A 15,891-nucleotide genomic window follows, 5' to 3' on the forward strand; every position below is an offset into this window, starting at 1 on the left:
CTTTTCTTACAAAATTGTGCTTGTTTATACTTTGATTGACAGAGTTTACAAATTGAATAATTCCTGGTCTAGCTTTAACAATGAAATTTCAACTCTTAAAACCATTTTAAGTAAAAACTGTTTTCCACTCAGTATAATTAATGACAATATTTACAGATATCTTACTAATATCGATATAAATCTTCAACCATCTTTAATATTTATTACCAAAATTGGTAGGCATATAGGGCTACGTGTTCCATTTTGCTGAATCGGAATTAATTTTAAGTATACAATTGTTATACGTCAGTATAAACTGTACTTATACTCGACGCAAAGTATATTATAAATTATACCTCCGTGATTGGACCCTCATAACATATGCATGTAATTATCAAAAATGTAAAATATTACATATTTAAATGACATGCAAAACACAATATTATATCCAGTACATATAAAACTTAAGTCACTGAAAATATGCATGCAAACAAAAATAAAGGCCTTAGTATATCAGGATATAAATTGTAAATGAAAGTTTAAAGGAATGAATGTTAAATTCTAACATAATAATTCTTTTTTTCTCTCCAGATAAATAGTACTGTACTGTAGTTTATGCTAGATTAGCATTATATTGGACCATCATCACCATGACAATGGATTTGAAGACCAGAAGATTTTTTTCTGAGTTCAATTTTGATTAAATGTATCTAGTATGTAGAACATTTGGATAAACACTATATTATATGCATTCTTTTAGATATTTCTTATTGTGTGTCGTGGGGACTCTACCACTGTATATTTGACTCTGACCACATATTTTTTTGTTGGCGTTTCATATTTACATTATAATGCATCTTTGTTAAAATGCTGTTTTGAATAATAATCGATTAATAAATTTTTAAAAAGGTATATACTTCTATTGTAATTTTATATTTCATCGTCGTTTTGTATGGTTCATGAACAATTATGTTGATGATGACTAAAAGAACATGCTGATGAAAAAAAAATGTTGATGAAAAAAAATGTTGATGGAAAAAAACATGTTGATTGAAAAAAAACAATTGAAGCTGACAAAGATTTTTTTACTAAGCCTAACATATAGAATATATTCATGTGATGAGGGTTACCAGCACGTTTTGGCATTGTTAGATCAATCCCACACAGCTTTTGTACAAATGCAATTTGTTTACCCACAATATGATACCAAATGCTGATTGTGGAAGTGAATACAGTATGTAAATTAGGATTTTGGCCTTTGTTGATGAATCAATCATGATCTGAAAATATCCAAATGAAACAGAAGAAAATAAACAATAAGGTACTAGAAGACCTGAAGTGCCTGAAATTATAAATAAGGATAAAATGAGAAGTGATTATATTTCTCTGTTTTGAAAAAGTAAGAGCATGCTCCGCTGCATGGTTTTGTCCCCGAGAAAGAAGTTGTTACACACGAGAATTATTGACACTAGGTTGAAGCTATTTTGCATGTTTTATTTATAACTTCCCATGTTTATATATATTGTACTCATATTCGCAAGTTAAACAAAAGGTTTATAATTAGGATGATTTTTTATCTGGTGGATATGATAAAAATATGTACAGTATTTACTTTCAACAATTGTAATTCTCTCCGATGATATTTCAGATACTATATAATGAAATTATGGAAAATAAATGACTATTATAATATTCTGAAACTATTTCTTTCTTGGAATTATTTAGATCCTGACCCATATTATTATTCCAATTATCTAAATGTCATCATCGACATCCATCGTGACGTATTGGGTCCAAAAACTATTTTTCTAGAATAACTTTCCTTTATCTGTAATTACGTCACAAAGGATGACATCATTTCAAAAAATAAATTAGGAAGTGACACGTCACCACAACATATAAAAAGAAGGAAATCGGGTGTCGGTCTCAAAACGAAGTGCAATCGTCGTGCGTTACGTTTGTTTCGAAAACTTGATTGAAAATTGTTTGTTAGAAATCACTTAATAAATAACATTTGGTAAGTTGTTTTATAACTAACTCGATATATAATATGTATATTAATAATACTGTATGTGATATTTTGTCTAATAGTTTAGTATTTTATTCGTATTTTGTGTGTAAATGTACAGAGAGGTGACACGCACACGTCACTAGGCCTAGGCTAGCTAGGCCTCTTTTTTGTTTGGTTTTGTTGTGACGCACAAACAAAAGGGCGAACCACGACCGTGCCAACAAGCCACCCGAGTGGACTTCCCTTTGTTTTCTGATGATTGAGCAATATTAAAAAATGCTTTGTTGTTTGTCCTGATTATTTAACTTCATTAAACGCATTTAAGCTTTAAATTTTAAGTAATTAGTTTTAGAAAAAAAAAACTCTTTTTATAATACTGTAATGAATGTAGGCCTAGGCCTAAAGTGTAAATAAAATTTAAAAAAAGTATGCTAGGCCTAGCTAGGCAGTTACCTCGGTGTAGAGCGAGTAGGATTTAATATCGCCGTGGCTAAAGATACGATACCGTATTCTAACTTCCGTTTGCTAAAGGTATGGTAAAAAAAAATGGCGCTAGTTCCGTTTCGCACCTGTCGTTTATTTCGACTCAAAATTGGTTAAGTAACTTTATCGTGAGTACCACACCTTAGAATTAGGCCTCAAAAATATTTTTACGAAGGAGATCACACAAAAAGTAAAAAATAAATCCTTTAAATTGATGAATTTACTGATATGTTTCTCGCACATCGGTTCGTGAATTTCGCATACTCCATGTTCAATGTTGTTGTTTCTATGGAGCGCCAAAAGAGCAATCATGATAGAGGGCTAAAAACTCAGTAAATTGCGTATATTTAATGCATTTATTATGGTGAAAATTACGATCAATTTTATCATATTTTGTCAATGTCAATGCAACAAAAATATTACTGTTGATACTGTACATGGTTTTTGCAGGAACTTTTAGGAATGAAAATCGACAAATTCATCATCATATTACATGTACTGTAGGGGTATACCTGATCTAAATAATATTCCTCTTAGTCTTACTCTTAGGTCTAGGGTTGGTTGCTATTTGAAAACAGCAAATTATTAGCACTAAAATGTTACAGCATTTTTATTGACAAAATATATTAAAATTAAACGTGTATTTCAATAATAAAATATTCATTAAAAGAAGACGCATTCCACTGAGTTTTTAACCATCTATTCTTGTTGCTCTTTTGGCGCTCCATAGAAACGAAAATATTGAACTTCGAGTATGCTAAATTCGCGAACGGTATGCGAGAAACATGTCTGTAAAATCATCAATTTAAGGATTTATTTGTTACTTTTTATGTGATTCTTCTTCATAAAAGTACTTATGAGGCCCAATTTTAAGGTGTGGTATTCACAATAAGTTGCTTTTAACAATTTGGAGTCAAAAGGAAGTCGAAATAAAAACAGGTGCGAAACGGAACTAGCGCCAAAAAAATTACATTACGTCATAATCAGCCAATGGGGTGCTGGTACGTCATTGTATAAGGACAGTCACTGTGTTCGGACGTAAAATCAGTTACACATGTAACTTTACATGTGTAATCAGTGATCGTTCGGACGATGAACAATTTACACGTAAACTAACAAAAAATTGCTCCTTATCTTGCAGTTAATCAGCTTGCGGTTTAAGGTGTAATTGAAAAATACACCTCATGAGGTGAATTTTTAATTTTATTTACACCACACGCGACCATTACACAGACCTTGATTTATAAATATAAGAGGAGAGCTCCTAATGGCTCTCCTCAATATGTTGAGGAGAGCCATCATTATTTTGATTAAGTATTCGAGGCACAGGCCCACCATGGTTGGGCCTGTGGCGAGCCGAATTTTGATAAATGACACCTCTAGATGGCCGGAAATGGTATTCTCGCACGTAAAATTCATTGTAGGTCATTGTTCTCTGAACGTAGTCTACGATCGATGTATTGTTATGATAATTATCTACGCGTCGATCGTAGGGTTAGTAAACACCATTGTCATCGCCTTTACTTTAGAAGCATGGACAATGCAAACAAACAATGTATTGTTTGCTAATTAAAATCCTATCTAAAGATAGTAGACGTCAATTTTTGTAGCCACCCTAGCTAGGCCTAGGTTATCCTAATTTGGACGGAAATCCGCCGCCGACGAGACGACATCGGGTCCGTGGACCTCTCAGCTCACGCAGAGAGAGAGAGTCGAGGCTATCTATCTAGTCTAGTTTCGGCGGCCTACACTATACATTATTTAATCCTACCTTGGGTTAGCGAATTATAAAAACAACGACACCTAGGCTAGGACACCAACAAAATATATGCAAAATAAATATATATTCCATATTAATTACTATAAGATTTAACATAAAGGCGACATGTGTATAAGAAAAGGCCCGACCAGAATTTGGAGGGGAAAACATGTGATAAGAGAGAGTGTTTCATGTCATGTGACACAAAATCCAGGTACACGATCTTAATTACTGTTTATCGTCGGCAAGCCACCCTCACATACTGAGTTAAAAAAAAAACGTGAGATGTTGCGGTAAAGCAGAGAGTATCGCGTTTCATGCCATGTGACCAAAAAAACTAGGTCTGTATAATTACGGTCTTCTGACGGCAGTCTTTTTGAGCTACCGATTGAACGTTCTGATACTATATTTAGAATGAATTGTTTACGATATTTTTCTCGCAACATAAGATCGTAGGCGCGCCTAGCCTATCGGGGGTAGCCATAACAAAGATCGTTTGCGCGACTATATATAGACTGTGTGTTGTATTCGGGGTTAATATTCTTATCATTATATATATTTTTATGACGCACTGTAACAGGTTGGGGAGCGCTATTTTAGGCGCTCCTTTGATCGTTTTCAGGAGCGCCAAGGAGCGTCAGCGCCATGGCGCTCCTTTTAAATCAAGGTCTGATTACATATGTAAAATTTGTTCCGTCCAAACGGGCTTTTAAAATTTTTTTTCATATCGCGAAAACACATTTTCTTTATGCTTCATTTATTGCTATTATCGCCGTCGTGTGCGACAAAAACTAAATTTAGCCTACGTCTGTTATTATTGAAAAGCCAAAACATGTTGGACGAATAAACTAGACGCAACACAATTACCAACATTGAATTATAATTCCTTTACTTCTAATTTGGCTATTAACATATCAAATTATTATACTACTACTGTATGTTGTATAATGAAATAATATTTGAGATTGAGAGCATGTTTTAAACGCTTTATGTAACGGCCCCACCAACCACATGCACTTGCTCTATTACTACATCATTGACGTTATCGCCCATTATTAAACGTCTGGATTCAACATTGCTAGGTCTAGCCCCGGGGCTGAGTCACAGAATCGGCGCACACCTCTCAATGACGTCACATACGTACCAGCACCCCATTGACTGATTATGACGTAATGCAATTTTACCGTACCATTAGTAAAGGGAAGTTAGGATTCGGTACCGCGATTTAATATTAGATTAGGCCAAGTTGAGACCATGAACTTATGTACTACATACATAATTAATAATAATCAAATTAATAATAGTTACACAAGCATCAACAAGTATTATTTAATATCTCGATATAATAGAAAGACAGTTTACAATCAGTATACACAATATTTAATATACAGGTATTATTGAATTATAACTTTGGAAATTATAATATAATTTTATCCTTTTTTTTTCATACAGAAAAACATGCAGATCTTTGTAAAAACACTCACTGGAAAAACCATCACACTTGAGGTTGAACCATCGGACACCATTGAGAATGTGAAAGCCAAGATCCAAGACAAAGAGGGAATTCCACCAGATCAGCAACGTCTTATCTTTGCTGGAAAGCAGCTTGAAGATGGCCGAACACTCTCGGACTACAACATCCAGAAAGAGTCGACCCTTCACTTGGTACTTCGTCTCCGAGGTGGTATGCAGATCTTTGTAAAAACACTCACTGGAAAAACCATCACACTTGAGGTTGAACCATCAGACACCATTGAGAATGTGAAAGCCAAGATCCAAGACAAAGAGGGAATTCCACCAGATCAGCAACGTCTTATCTTTGCTGGAAAGCAGCTTGAAGATGGCCGAACACTCTCGGACTACAACATCCAGAAAGAGTCGACCCTTCACTTGGTACTTCGTCTCCGAGGTGGTATGCAGATCTTTGTAAAAACACTCACTGGAAAAACCATCACACTTGAAGTTGAACCATCAGACACCATTGAGAATGTGAAAGCCAAGATCCAAGACAAAGAGGGAATTCCACCAGATCAGCAACGTCTTATCTTTGCTGGAAAGCAGCTTGAAGATGGCCGAACACTCTCGGATTACAACATCCAGAAAGAGTCAACCCTTCACTTGGTACTCCGTCTCCGAGGGGGTATGCAGATCTTTGTAAAAACACTTACTGGAAAAACCATCACACTTGAGGTTGAAGCATCAGACACCATTGAGAATGTGAAAGCCAAGATCCAAGATAAAGAGGGAATTCCACCAGATCAGCAACGTCTTATCTTTGCTGGAAAGCAGCTTGAAGATGGCCGAACACTCTCGGACTACAATATCCAGAAAGAGTCGACCCTTCACTTGGTACTTCGTCTCCGAGGTGGTATGCAGATCTTTGTAAAAACACTCACTGGAAAAACCATCACACTTGAGGTTGAACCATCAGACACCATTGAGAATGTGAAAGCCAAGATCCAAGACAAAGAGGGAATTCCACCAGATCAGCAACGTCTTATCTTTGCTGGAAAGCAGCTTGAAGATGGACGAACACTCTCAGACTACAACATCCAAAAAGAGTCGACCCTTCACTTAGTCCTTCGACTTCGTGGTGGACTTTAAAATTAATTAATTTGTGCAACATTTTTATTTAAAAATACAACTTCTTATATACAGTGTTTCAATTTAACATATCTTTAAAATTAAGAATGGAAGTTTGTCTGGTTTCGTATTAAAAATGTTATAAATAAATGAAAGTGAAAAGTTAGCAATATAAACGGTGTTGTTTTTATTATTGTACTACCACTATTTTGTAACACAAACAAACTACAACATCCAGAAAGAGTCAACCCTTAAAGTAGCCCTTCAACTTCGTGGTGGACTTTAAATTCATTTGTGCAAAATTTTAAAATATAAATTTACAAGTTCTTAAATACCATATTTCAATTTAACAATTCCTTAAAATTGATAATAGAAAGTTTGTCTGGTTTCGTATTAACAATGTTATAAATAAATGAGAATATAAAGTTAGCAATCTAAACGGTGTTTGTGTTTATTATTTGTATTGGTATAGTACTACTGTTGTCAAAAATAATACCCCAGCAATTCTGAATTGATGTTCCTTCTGATGAAAATTCTGTAATGCAGTTTTATATTTGTTTCACATGTATTGCCTCGTATCCTTAAATGATTCAGGCACCGCATGTTATGCTGGCACATGAGATGCTGTATGTACAAAAGTTAGGATTCTTACAACTGCTAAAATGACCATGTAGGAAATAAGTATACTATATATATATATTTATTTCCGCCATGATATGACCAAAAGCACACATTAATGTTCTCATTCAGGAACAGCCCAATTATTCATAAGGTATTCAAGTTCAATAGTTTTATCCTATTATATAACTGTATTATAAATCTTTCATACTTATATGGCTCATTATGCAAAAAGCTTCAATCTGTGAAATGAAATAAGTTAACGAATGTGATTTCCACCATGATATAAAAACAAGGGTACAATAATACTCTCATTCAAGAACAGCCTAATATATCATAAGGTTTTGATCCTATTTTATAACTAAATTATTATTATAATTCAGACTTATAGCTCATTATGCTAAAAGCTTCAATCTGTGCTTAACACTAAAAACAAAGGTGAGTTTTTAAAGCTTCTTTCAAAACCAAGAAAAACAATGATTTACTCATTGGTATTAAACCTATAAACAGTAATCCTAAATCTAAACACTAAAAAAAAATATTGCACATCATTATGTTGTTTAGGTTAATAAATAAGTTTACACTAACCGAATTTTAGTTAAATTAATTTTAGAAAAAAATGCACCAAATTTGCTAAATAAATAGTGTTGATAAAAGTAAAGTCAAAATATATTGGTCAAATAATAAAACATGTTTTAGGTGGACTTTGGAGTTTTTTGCTCTCTACTGAACCACTTTGGAAATCAATTCTAAACCCCAAATTGTCATTCAGTATTAAGACATTTATAAAATAAATGAAACCCGAAATAAAACTTCATATTTATGACTACAGTATAGTTGATTTTAAAATGTATATTAATAGGCTTAATGTACTCAGTCAAATTTTATGAACAGAAACTTTTGTCTTATGACAAACGCATAATAATATAGTACAGTAGTTGTAAATGTAAAATTAAAAAAGCCCAAAAACCATATAGAGAACAATAACATAATTCCATTCCTGTTGTCATGTATGGTATTCATTTTCAAATTACACAAGCCGAGACTTTTATAATTCCAGTTTGCAATAAACTACAAAAAATTACATTTCTATAATATGGTTATATATTTTGTGTTTGAATCTGCTTTTCTGTTAAAACGTTGACTGTAAAAAATCGGAAATGAATGCGCCGCATAGTGTGATGTCATCACATATTGACCAATCATGTTTAGGCAATGTTATGCGTCATTTTATGGATATGCAAATTGATCGCAAATCCCGCTTGGACAGTCTCTTTCTCGCAAACAGCAAGACAAAATGGCTAGCACAGAATATCAAACCGAAGATTTCTCGCAAGATCCAGCCGGGGAATCGACGTTTAATGATGGTACATTACAGCCAGTAGAACAACAATCAAATGGGGGTCAGAAATCTGCTTCAGATAATAGAATTAACGCATCAAAACACGTTGAAGATGGAACGTAAGTAACTACCTAGCTAGGCCTACGTTTATTTTTGTGCGACGACACATACCACCGGTGCCATGCACGCCGTTTAAACAAAGCCATGTGACTAGCAGTTTTTTAGCATATTTTCTGTTAATTTGCTTTTTGTTGCCTTATTAATATGGCCATTTTGTTAGTTAGTTGTTTATATAAAAAAAGTAAAATATTTAGTTTCTATATCTCAACGAATGAGGAATCATCCAAACAAACCTATTACTGTATTTACTATATTTAGTGTAGCTGCCTACTAAAACCAAACAAAGATGAATGGCAATCCAAATGAAGGTATTTAGGCTAGTTTAGGTAACTAGGGCTAGGCCATGTTTGATAGGCCTAACCAGTGCAGTGTGTTTTTTTATACATATATTGTATTATAGGGCCTAGACTAGGCTATATATTTTTGTATCATAATTTGTTTGTTTTTTTCTCTAATTTGCACCCAAACAGCAAAAAGAAAAATCAATGAATCTGATCAAGCAGGAATTTTTTTTATGTTTGCCTACTTGCCTAATTAATAACACAAAAATCCCTCTAGCTACAGTAGATGCTAGCCTGCATAGTGTATAAAAGTGTTAAACCTTGTACTCATCAAGATGAGGATAAAAGACATTATACAAACAATTTCAAACATGAGAAAAACGGATCGCAAAAACAACCCTTCCTCGAACACATTTAAAATACTTTAAATTAACTAAAATACAAGTTAGTCTTATAAATTTATTGCTCTGCTATTCAAATACTGTAAAGCATGGAGCCATGTTTTGTTGAAATTTGACTTGACTCGGTCTCTTGAAACTACATAAAAAAAATCTTCTTGGTAAATAGCTAAATTGTTACAATTAAGGTATTCTAAATTAAATAATATTGTCAAGAAGAAGGTAGTTAATGTTTTTTAATTGTGATTAGTGAAACACTATTTTATTTAAACTAGCTTTTAGAATGTCAATTGAAAAGAATTGTAACCAGTATTATGTAGTGACAATCAATGGCATTGTTTTTGAAAACAAAACCATTCCACCTGCAGGTTAAGCACATGAATGATTTTTAATTCAATGAATGTTATGTTCATTAAACTTCATTGTTCCTGTAAAATGTATACATTTAATCACATACTTTTCTGTATAATAATTATCTTTGAAATTACTATTCTGCAATGAGTAAGAAAAAATCAGTATATTTTAAAGTGGAGGTGTACTCAGGGCTTTTCCTTCTGTTATTTACTTCAGTATATTAATATTAGTAGGTACAAACATAAAAAATCATATCAAAATAAGCAGTGAAATAAGGAAAATAAAAAAATTTTCAAAAATGACGAAAACTCGCTGTATTTTTTTTTCAGCAGTTAGGTAATGACCTTAGTTGTAAAGGTCACGTTACCATGTAATCGCTCGAGCTGACGACGAGACGCGCTAACTACACATGTATCATTTTTGTCTCCCTGCTCATAATTAAATAGACATCCATCCACATCCGATCGAACGAACACAATTTATTATTGTCTTGCCTTTTGTTATTACTTTTTGTGTCTACTCTTAGCTTCAAAATGAAGCACTGTATGGTATACAAGTGCCATAACAAGTCACATAGAGATATCAATCGAGAGTGAGGTGGTTAATCTCCATTCGTCGCTCTGTTGCTGGGGCCTAGTCTGATTTACATCTTCGCCGTCGGCAGTTTGTGATGATTTTATGGGCCTAGGTTCTGGTTCAGGCCTACGATTAAACCAAACATTGCAGTTTGATCCGTCTATCTTTTCAAATAACCACGTAAAACAATCTTAATCTTAGACTTACTATTCGTATGTATTTTATATCCTAGTTTGTCGAGTCGAGGAAGATCAAAGGATCGAGAGTCGTGAAAGAGTAAAGAAAGCCAAAAGGTCGCGCATGTGCAAATTGATTGACTCCCTAGGAAGTAAAAATTACCCACTTGGCTCAAGTGGGTAGTTTTTTTAATTAGGTTAAAAAAATTGAAAATGAATTGGTCAAGCCCTTAAAAACACATCGGGAATGAAAAATTCGGCTTCCGAAGAATCTTGCATATATTTTTTAAGTTTTTTTTAAAAACGCATCATTTTTTTTTTTTCAATCTACAGGCAAATGAATAGGGAAAAAGGTTTGTAATTTGAACTATCCCCCAGATGGCATTTTTTAATGTTTTTCAGAATAACCATGCAGCATTCAACAAATTTAAAAAATACCTTAATTTAGATGGAAGTAATGTTCATTATGAACTGAATAAAATAAAAATTTGAAATTTTTTGAGAGCACCTCCACTTTAAGGGAAAAAACGCAAATTTACGATGTACAGTATACAGTACATTGTTCTATCTGCTGATGTTTTAAACGCAAGGCATTGGACCGTTGACCGTTGATAGATTACTGTACACCTGAAGTCTGAACATACCCTTACACTGACTTTTTTAAATTCATTTAAGACTTGTATCCCTTTGAAATGCAGAAAAAGTGAATACATGTTGCATGCAGCATAATATTGTAAACATAAAGTTGTTATTGTATGACTAGCTGCTGTGGTATGATGTTTAAATGTTATTTGAACTCTGCCACGGTTGATGCATGCATACCAATAATTGAAATATCTTGTATGAACGTAGGAGACATTGTAATGTTGCTTAACTGTATTTAATTTATTTGTAAAATAAAATAGATTTTAGATTACAGTAGTACCTCTTTTTTATGTACCCTGATTTTACAATAAATAATATAAAATGACGTCATCATTTTCAGAAATTTATTGCATAAATTAGTGTTATTTTCTTACATTGAGGGCGCAATTTAACATCAAATCACAAAGCCAAGACTGTGAAACAAACCCCACATGTGCATTCTCCCTACAGCATCAACTGTTTTTATTGACAGAAAATACAAGAAAATCAATTTTTTATTTATAACACTATACTTTTCTAGTTCGGCCTCACATCTAGCTTGGACTAGATTAATCTAGTGAGTAGGGTAGGTGAACACAACAGCCTTACGATCTACGTATTTAGGGTTATTTTAAGGTCAACCTGGGTTTTTTACGAATCCTACGGGTATGTTTTACGTACACCTTTTGGTCCCGTACCGTATGTACAATAAAGGTTCTACTGTATTTTTAAAGGTATTGCTTTGTACAGTATTTTAATTTAAAACTTTTTTTTTTCAGAAAACTATTTGTGGGAGGCCTTAGTTGGGAAACAAGTGACAGTAAGTTAATTTCATTAATTTTTATTGAATACATTCTTCTCAAATATAAGTAAAGATAATATTTTAATAAAATGTTCTTCCGTTTTAGACCACTCATAGAACAAAAGAGTGGTCTTAACCACAATCATACCGGATTCTTTTTAAGTGCAGTTCACATGAAAACGCATTCTTTTTTGATAGTGATCATTTTAAGAGGTTGCTGCAATAAATACATGTTTTTTTAACTTGCAGAAAGTATGAAAGATTACTTTTCACAGTATGGTACAGTAACAGAAGTTGAAATAAAAAGAGAACCTGGTGGGCAATCAAGAGGATTTGCTTTTGTTATGTTTGAAGACCCATCATCTGTGCAAGCAGTAAGTAAAGTTTTCTGTTGTATTTTAAAGTAACACAATGTTTCAATAATATTTGTTTATTAATTGTAAAGGACTGTTTTTTAGAAGAGACAATAAAGTTAACAAGTTAATAAAAAAAGAAAAAAAAGAATAAAGAAATGTAAGAAGATGTTAGTGAAATTGTATAAGTTGACCACTAAATGTTTCAATAGGTTCTCAACAAAACTGATCACGTATTAGACGAAAAAATAATAGATGCCAAAATTGCACGTGCGCTAAAGAAAGATGAACCAGTTGTCGAAAACAAGAAAATCTTTGTAGGAGGTCTAGCACCAGGATCAACAGTAGAAGTAATCACAGAGTTCTTTACAACATATGGTGAGGTAAGTACAGCGTTACAATACAGTCTTTAAATTTACGGTTACACTTGATCTACTAGTTCACACCAGACTAAAAAATTATTTTTTAATACAATGTAAAGTTTGTAAAAAAGTTTCTAGTGATGGCCATGTTTTTATTGTCTTACTTTGAAAAAGACGATTTCAAATATTTGGTGTTTTTTTTTTGTAACACTAACAGGTAGAAGAAGTTGTTCTTCCTGAAGATAAACAAACGAGAAGAAAGCGTGGATTTGGCTTTGTAACATTTAAAGAACAATCTAGTGTGGAAAAGGTGATGGCATCTGGAACTGGTGGACAGAAATCATATGTTACTTTAGATGGCCATCAAGTAGAGGTTAAGCCAGCTGTACCACGCGACCAACAGGATTCAATGAAAGCACAGCGATCTTTTAGAGGTCGAGGAAGGGGTGGTGGAGCAGGATGTAAGTATTTTTGTTGTTGTTCACTCGTATGCTACCTGCATCTGTCTACCACCTAGAGAAACTTCCATAAACTTTACCTAGTATTGGCAAATTCTTTATTTTTAATAGTTTGCTACAAAATTGATAGGCATCACATGAGTGATCAGAGGATATATTGCCTGAGTTGTAGGAACTCGATTTGAAGTCTGCCGTCACTAGACAAATAAATTAATTGATGGTTTTCAAACTCAGGACGTCAAAGCAGTGTAAATCTCTTGGTGCTGTCGAATGTTATATTTCATCTTTACTTTGACAATAATTAATTTCTTTGTTTAATCATCAGTCCGAGGAGGTTACAGTAACCAAGGTGGGGACTACTACAACTCAGGCAACTATGGATATGGTGGTGGGGCTGCTTATAACACAGGCTACAATGATGGTAGTTATAACTATGACAGCTACAATAACAGCTATGGGAGTTACAGTGGTTACCAGGACCAGTCATATGGAGGTCAAGCAGCGTATGGAGGTGGTGGATACTACGAAGGCTACAACAATCAGACTGGATACAATCAAGGATATGGTCAAGGTAGTAAAATTATACTTGCTTATAAATGTTCAAAATATTTTATTTAGTAATTTCACTCAATTACTTTGTAATTACCGTACTGACGCGGCTATAAGCCCATACTCGGGTATAAGCCCACCCCCGACTTTTGACTAATTTTCATGAAAAATGAGGCACTCGGGTATAAGCCCACCCATTAATTCGAAGATCTACAGTGTGTGTTGTAATACATTATTTTGCATTTGGCGACGTCCATACACCGAATATACCTACCTTTGATCATAACCAAGCTAGGCTAATATACGCTAGGCCATATGAGGCCTAGCGGTCCTGTTTTGTTTACACTCCATCGCGGTCGAAGATCGCTTCACACACGACGCTACAAGTCGCCAAAACGGAAAACCACTATTTGGTATCGGCTGCCATAAACAAGCTTATTAAATTTCTTTGGTACATTTCTATTTAACGAACATTGTATACTTGCTTTTCTGCTTGATAAATTCTTGTTAAATTGATGTTTAAAATAAGATATTCTACGATAAATTACACGAACTAATTTTCCGACACTCTACACCTCGTGTATTTAGAGGCAACGTCGTACATGTGAGGGCGCTCGCTCGCATGGTGGAATACACAGTATACATATGCTGTTTTTGACGATCTGCATTTTTGGATCCTCGGGTATAAGCCCACCCCCCAAACTTGACATGATTTCATGTTCGAGGGGGGTGGGCTTATACCCGCGTCAGTACGGTATACACACATAGAGCTGCATCCAATCAAATCGTATAAGAGTTTATATATATAGATTAGCTAGAGGATAGACTCCAATGTTATCACAGTTCTCCATGAAGAGGGGGACAGTAAGTATGGTGGCTGCAATCGACCATGTGATGTCACTAGTTATGGAGTCATGAACTACACGTCTGTTACAGCATAAACATATTCTGTACAATCCTTATATGCAGAAATGAAAGATATTTACCATCTATCATTTACCATCTATTTTTTAGAACTTTAATGTGCTTTAAAAATGGGTTCTAATTTATGTGATCTTTAATATAGATTAGATAGATTATTTTTAATATATATTAAATTATATTTGAACTACGGTGAATTTTGATTTTGCACCCTTACTGTTGAGAATCTATGGTTATGAAAGTAACTACCATTATGCACATCTAAAATTAAAAAATAAATTGCAAAATTAAGGTTTGTAATTGAAGGGTTCTTGTTTTTTTTTTTTTTTTTTTTTTTTGGTTGCATGTGGTAGGCCTTCTCTATTTCTCATTTGTAGGTGGTAATGCCGGGGCAAGTGGTGGATATGGCAAGTGGAATCAAGGTAGTAACCGTGCTGGTCGAGGTGGTGGATATCATCCATATAATCGTTAACTGTTTTTAAGGGATAATTTCATGGGGTAAGTTTCCTTAGCATGTATTCCAGTAGATCATTTTTATTCCAATACTGGTCAAAATCCCATAAACAAACCTCTCAATTACAAACTCTTCTTTTTTAAATTAACTTTTTTTTATTTTAACTAATTTTAAACATATTTGATTTACATTCTTTTTACTTGATATTATGGGTGTGGAAATTTGTTCAGCTTGTTATCTTTATGACTTGGATTTTTTTAATGTATTAAAATGGTGGTGTTTATTTCTTTCAGGGTATGATGTACATTATTCAGACTGGAGATAATAGAACAATGGATTGTTCTCTTGCATTGGAACTTGTGATTTAGATGTATTCTACCGGTGAAGGATGAGACCAGTTTATAAAACCGTCCTCTTCACTTCTGATTAAAATAAATTGGGGGAAAAATTTGGACTCTCAGATGAGAAACCTGCATATGATGACAACATGGAGTTGCTGTATAATTGTCAACCTTTTATTTTCTAACCTTTCCTTCTATTTTTTTTTCTCTAGTCTTGTGGCTTTGATATGTGAATATGTGTTGTTAAATCTGTTATTTTCCTCATTAAAAAATAAGTGAATTTCCATGTAATTGGTTAAATAAAGACTTGCATTTTAATAGTTGGCCCTAGGACTAGGTGTAATTGT

The 15,891-nt window shown here is 33.7% G+C and overlaps 3 protein-coding genes across 6 annotated transcripts in view; all 3 read left to right on the forward strand.

Moving 5' to 3' along the window:
* LOC140052739 (uncharacterized) overlaps positions 1-1,621 on the forward strand; it is a 63,944-nt gene extending 62,323 nt beyond the window's left edge. For both annotated transcript variants that reach the window (XM_072098437.1, XM_072098438.1), the window contains one exon: positions 571-1,621. The gene's annotated coding sequence lies outside the window, so the exon portion shown is untranslated. The remainder of the gene's footprint in view (positions 1-570) is intronic.
* Positions 1,622-1,883: 262 nt separating this feature from the next.
* On the forward strand, positions 1,884-7,254 carry LOC140052669 (polyubiquitin-C-like). The gene is made up of 2 exons (XM_072098340.1): positions 1,884-1,996; positions 5,685-7,254. The coding sequence occupies exon 2, from the start codon at positions 5,691-5,693 to the stop codon at positions 6,834-6,836; it is 1,146 nt and encodes a 381-aa protein (XP_071954441.1). The 5' UTR covers positions 1,884-1,996; positions 5,685-5,690; the 3' UTR covers positions 6,837-7,254.
* A 1,436-nt stretch (positions 7,255-8,690) lies between these two features.
* The window catches only part of LOC140052670 (heterogeneous nuclear ribonucleoprotein A/B-like), a 279,728-nt gene continuing 272,527 nt past the window's right edge, over positions 8,691-15,891 (forward strand). Inside the window, exons 1-8 of one of the 3 annotated variants that reach the window (XM_072098341.1) lie at positions 8,692-8,894; positions 12,084-12,124; positions 12,356-12,480; positions 12,672-12,842; positions 13,039-13,282; positions 13,605-13,850; positions 15,127-15,247; positions 15,497-15,877. In XM_072098341.1, coding sequence (XP_071954442.1) covers positions 8,731-8,894; positions 12,084-12,124; positions 12,356-12,480; positions 12,672-12,842; positions 13,039-13,282; positions 13,605-13,850; positions 15,127-15,221 — 1,086 coding nt within the window. In that variant the 5' untranslated portion in view covers positions 8,692-8,730 and the 3' untranslated portion in view covers positions 15,222-15,247; positions 15,497-15,877. Of the gene's footprint in view, positions 8,895-12,083; positions 12,125-12,355; positions 12,481-12,671; positions 12,843-13,038; positions 13,283-13,604; positions 13,851-15,126; positions 15,248-15,496; positions 15,878-15,891 lie in introns of those variants that run through there. The other 2 variants (XR_011845649.1, XM_072098342.1) reach the window with 2 other exon arrangements.

The sequence above is a fragment of the Antedon mediterranea genome, chromosome 6 (assembly GCF_964355755.1).
Source record: "Antedon mediterranea chromosome 6, ecAntMedi1.1, whole genome shotgun sequence".
Classification (NCBI taxonomy): Eukaryota; Metazoa; Echinodermata; class Crinoidea; order Comatulida; family Antedonidae; genus Antedon; species Antedon mediterranea.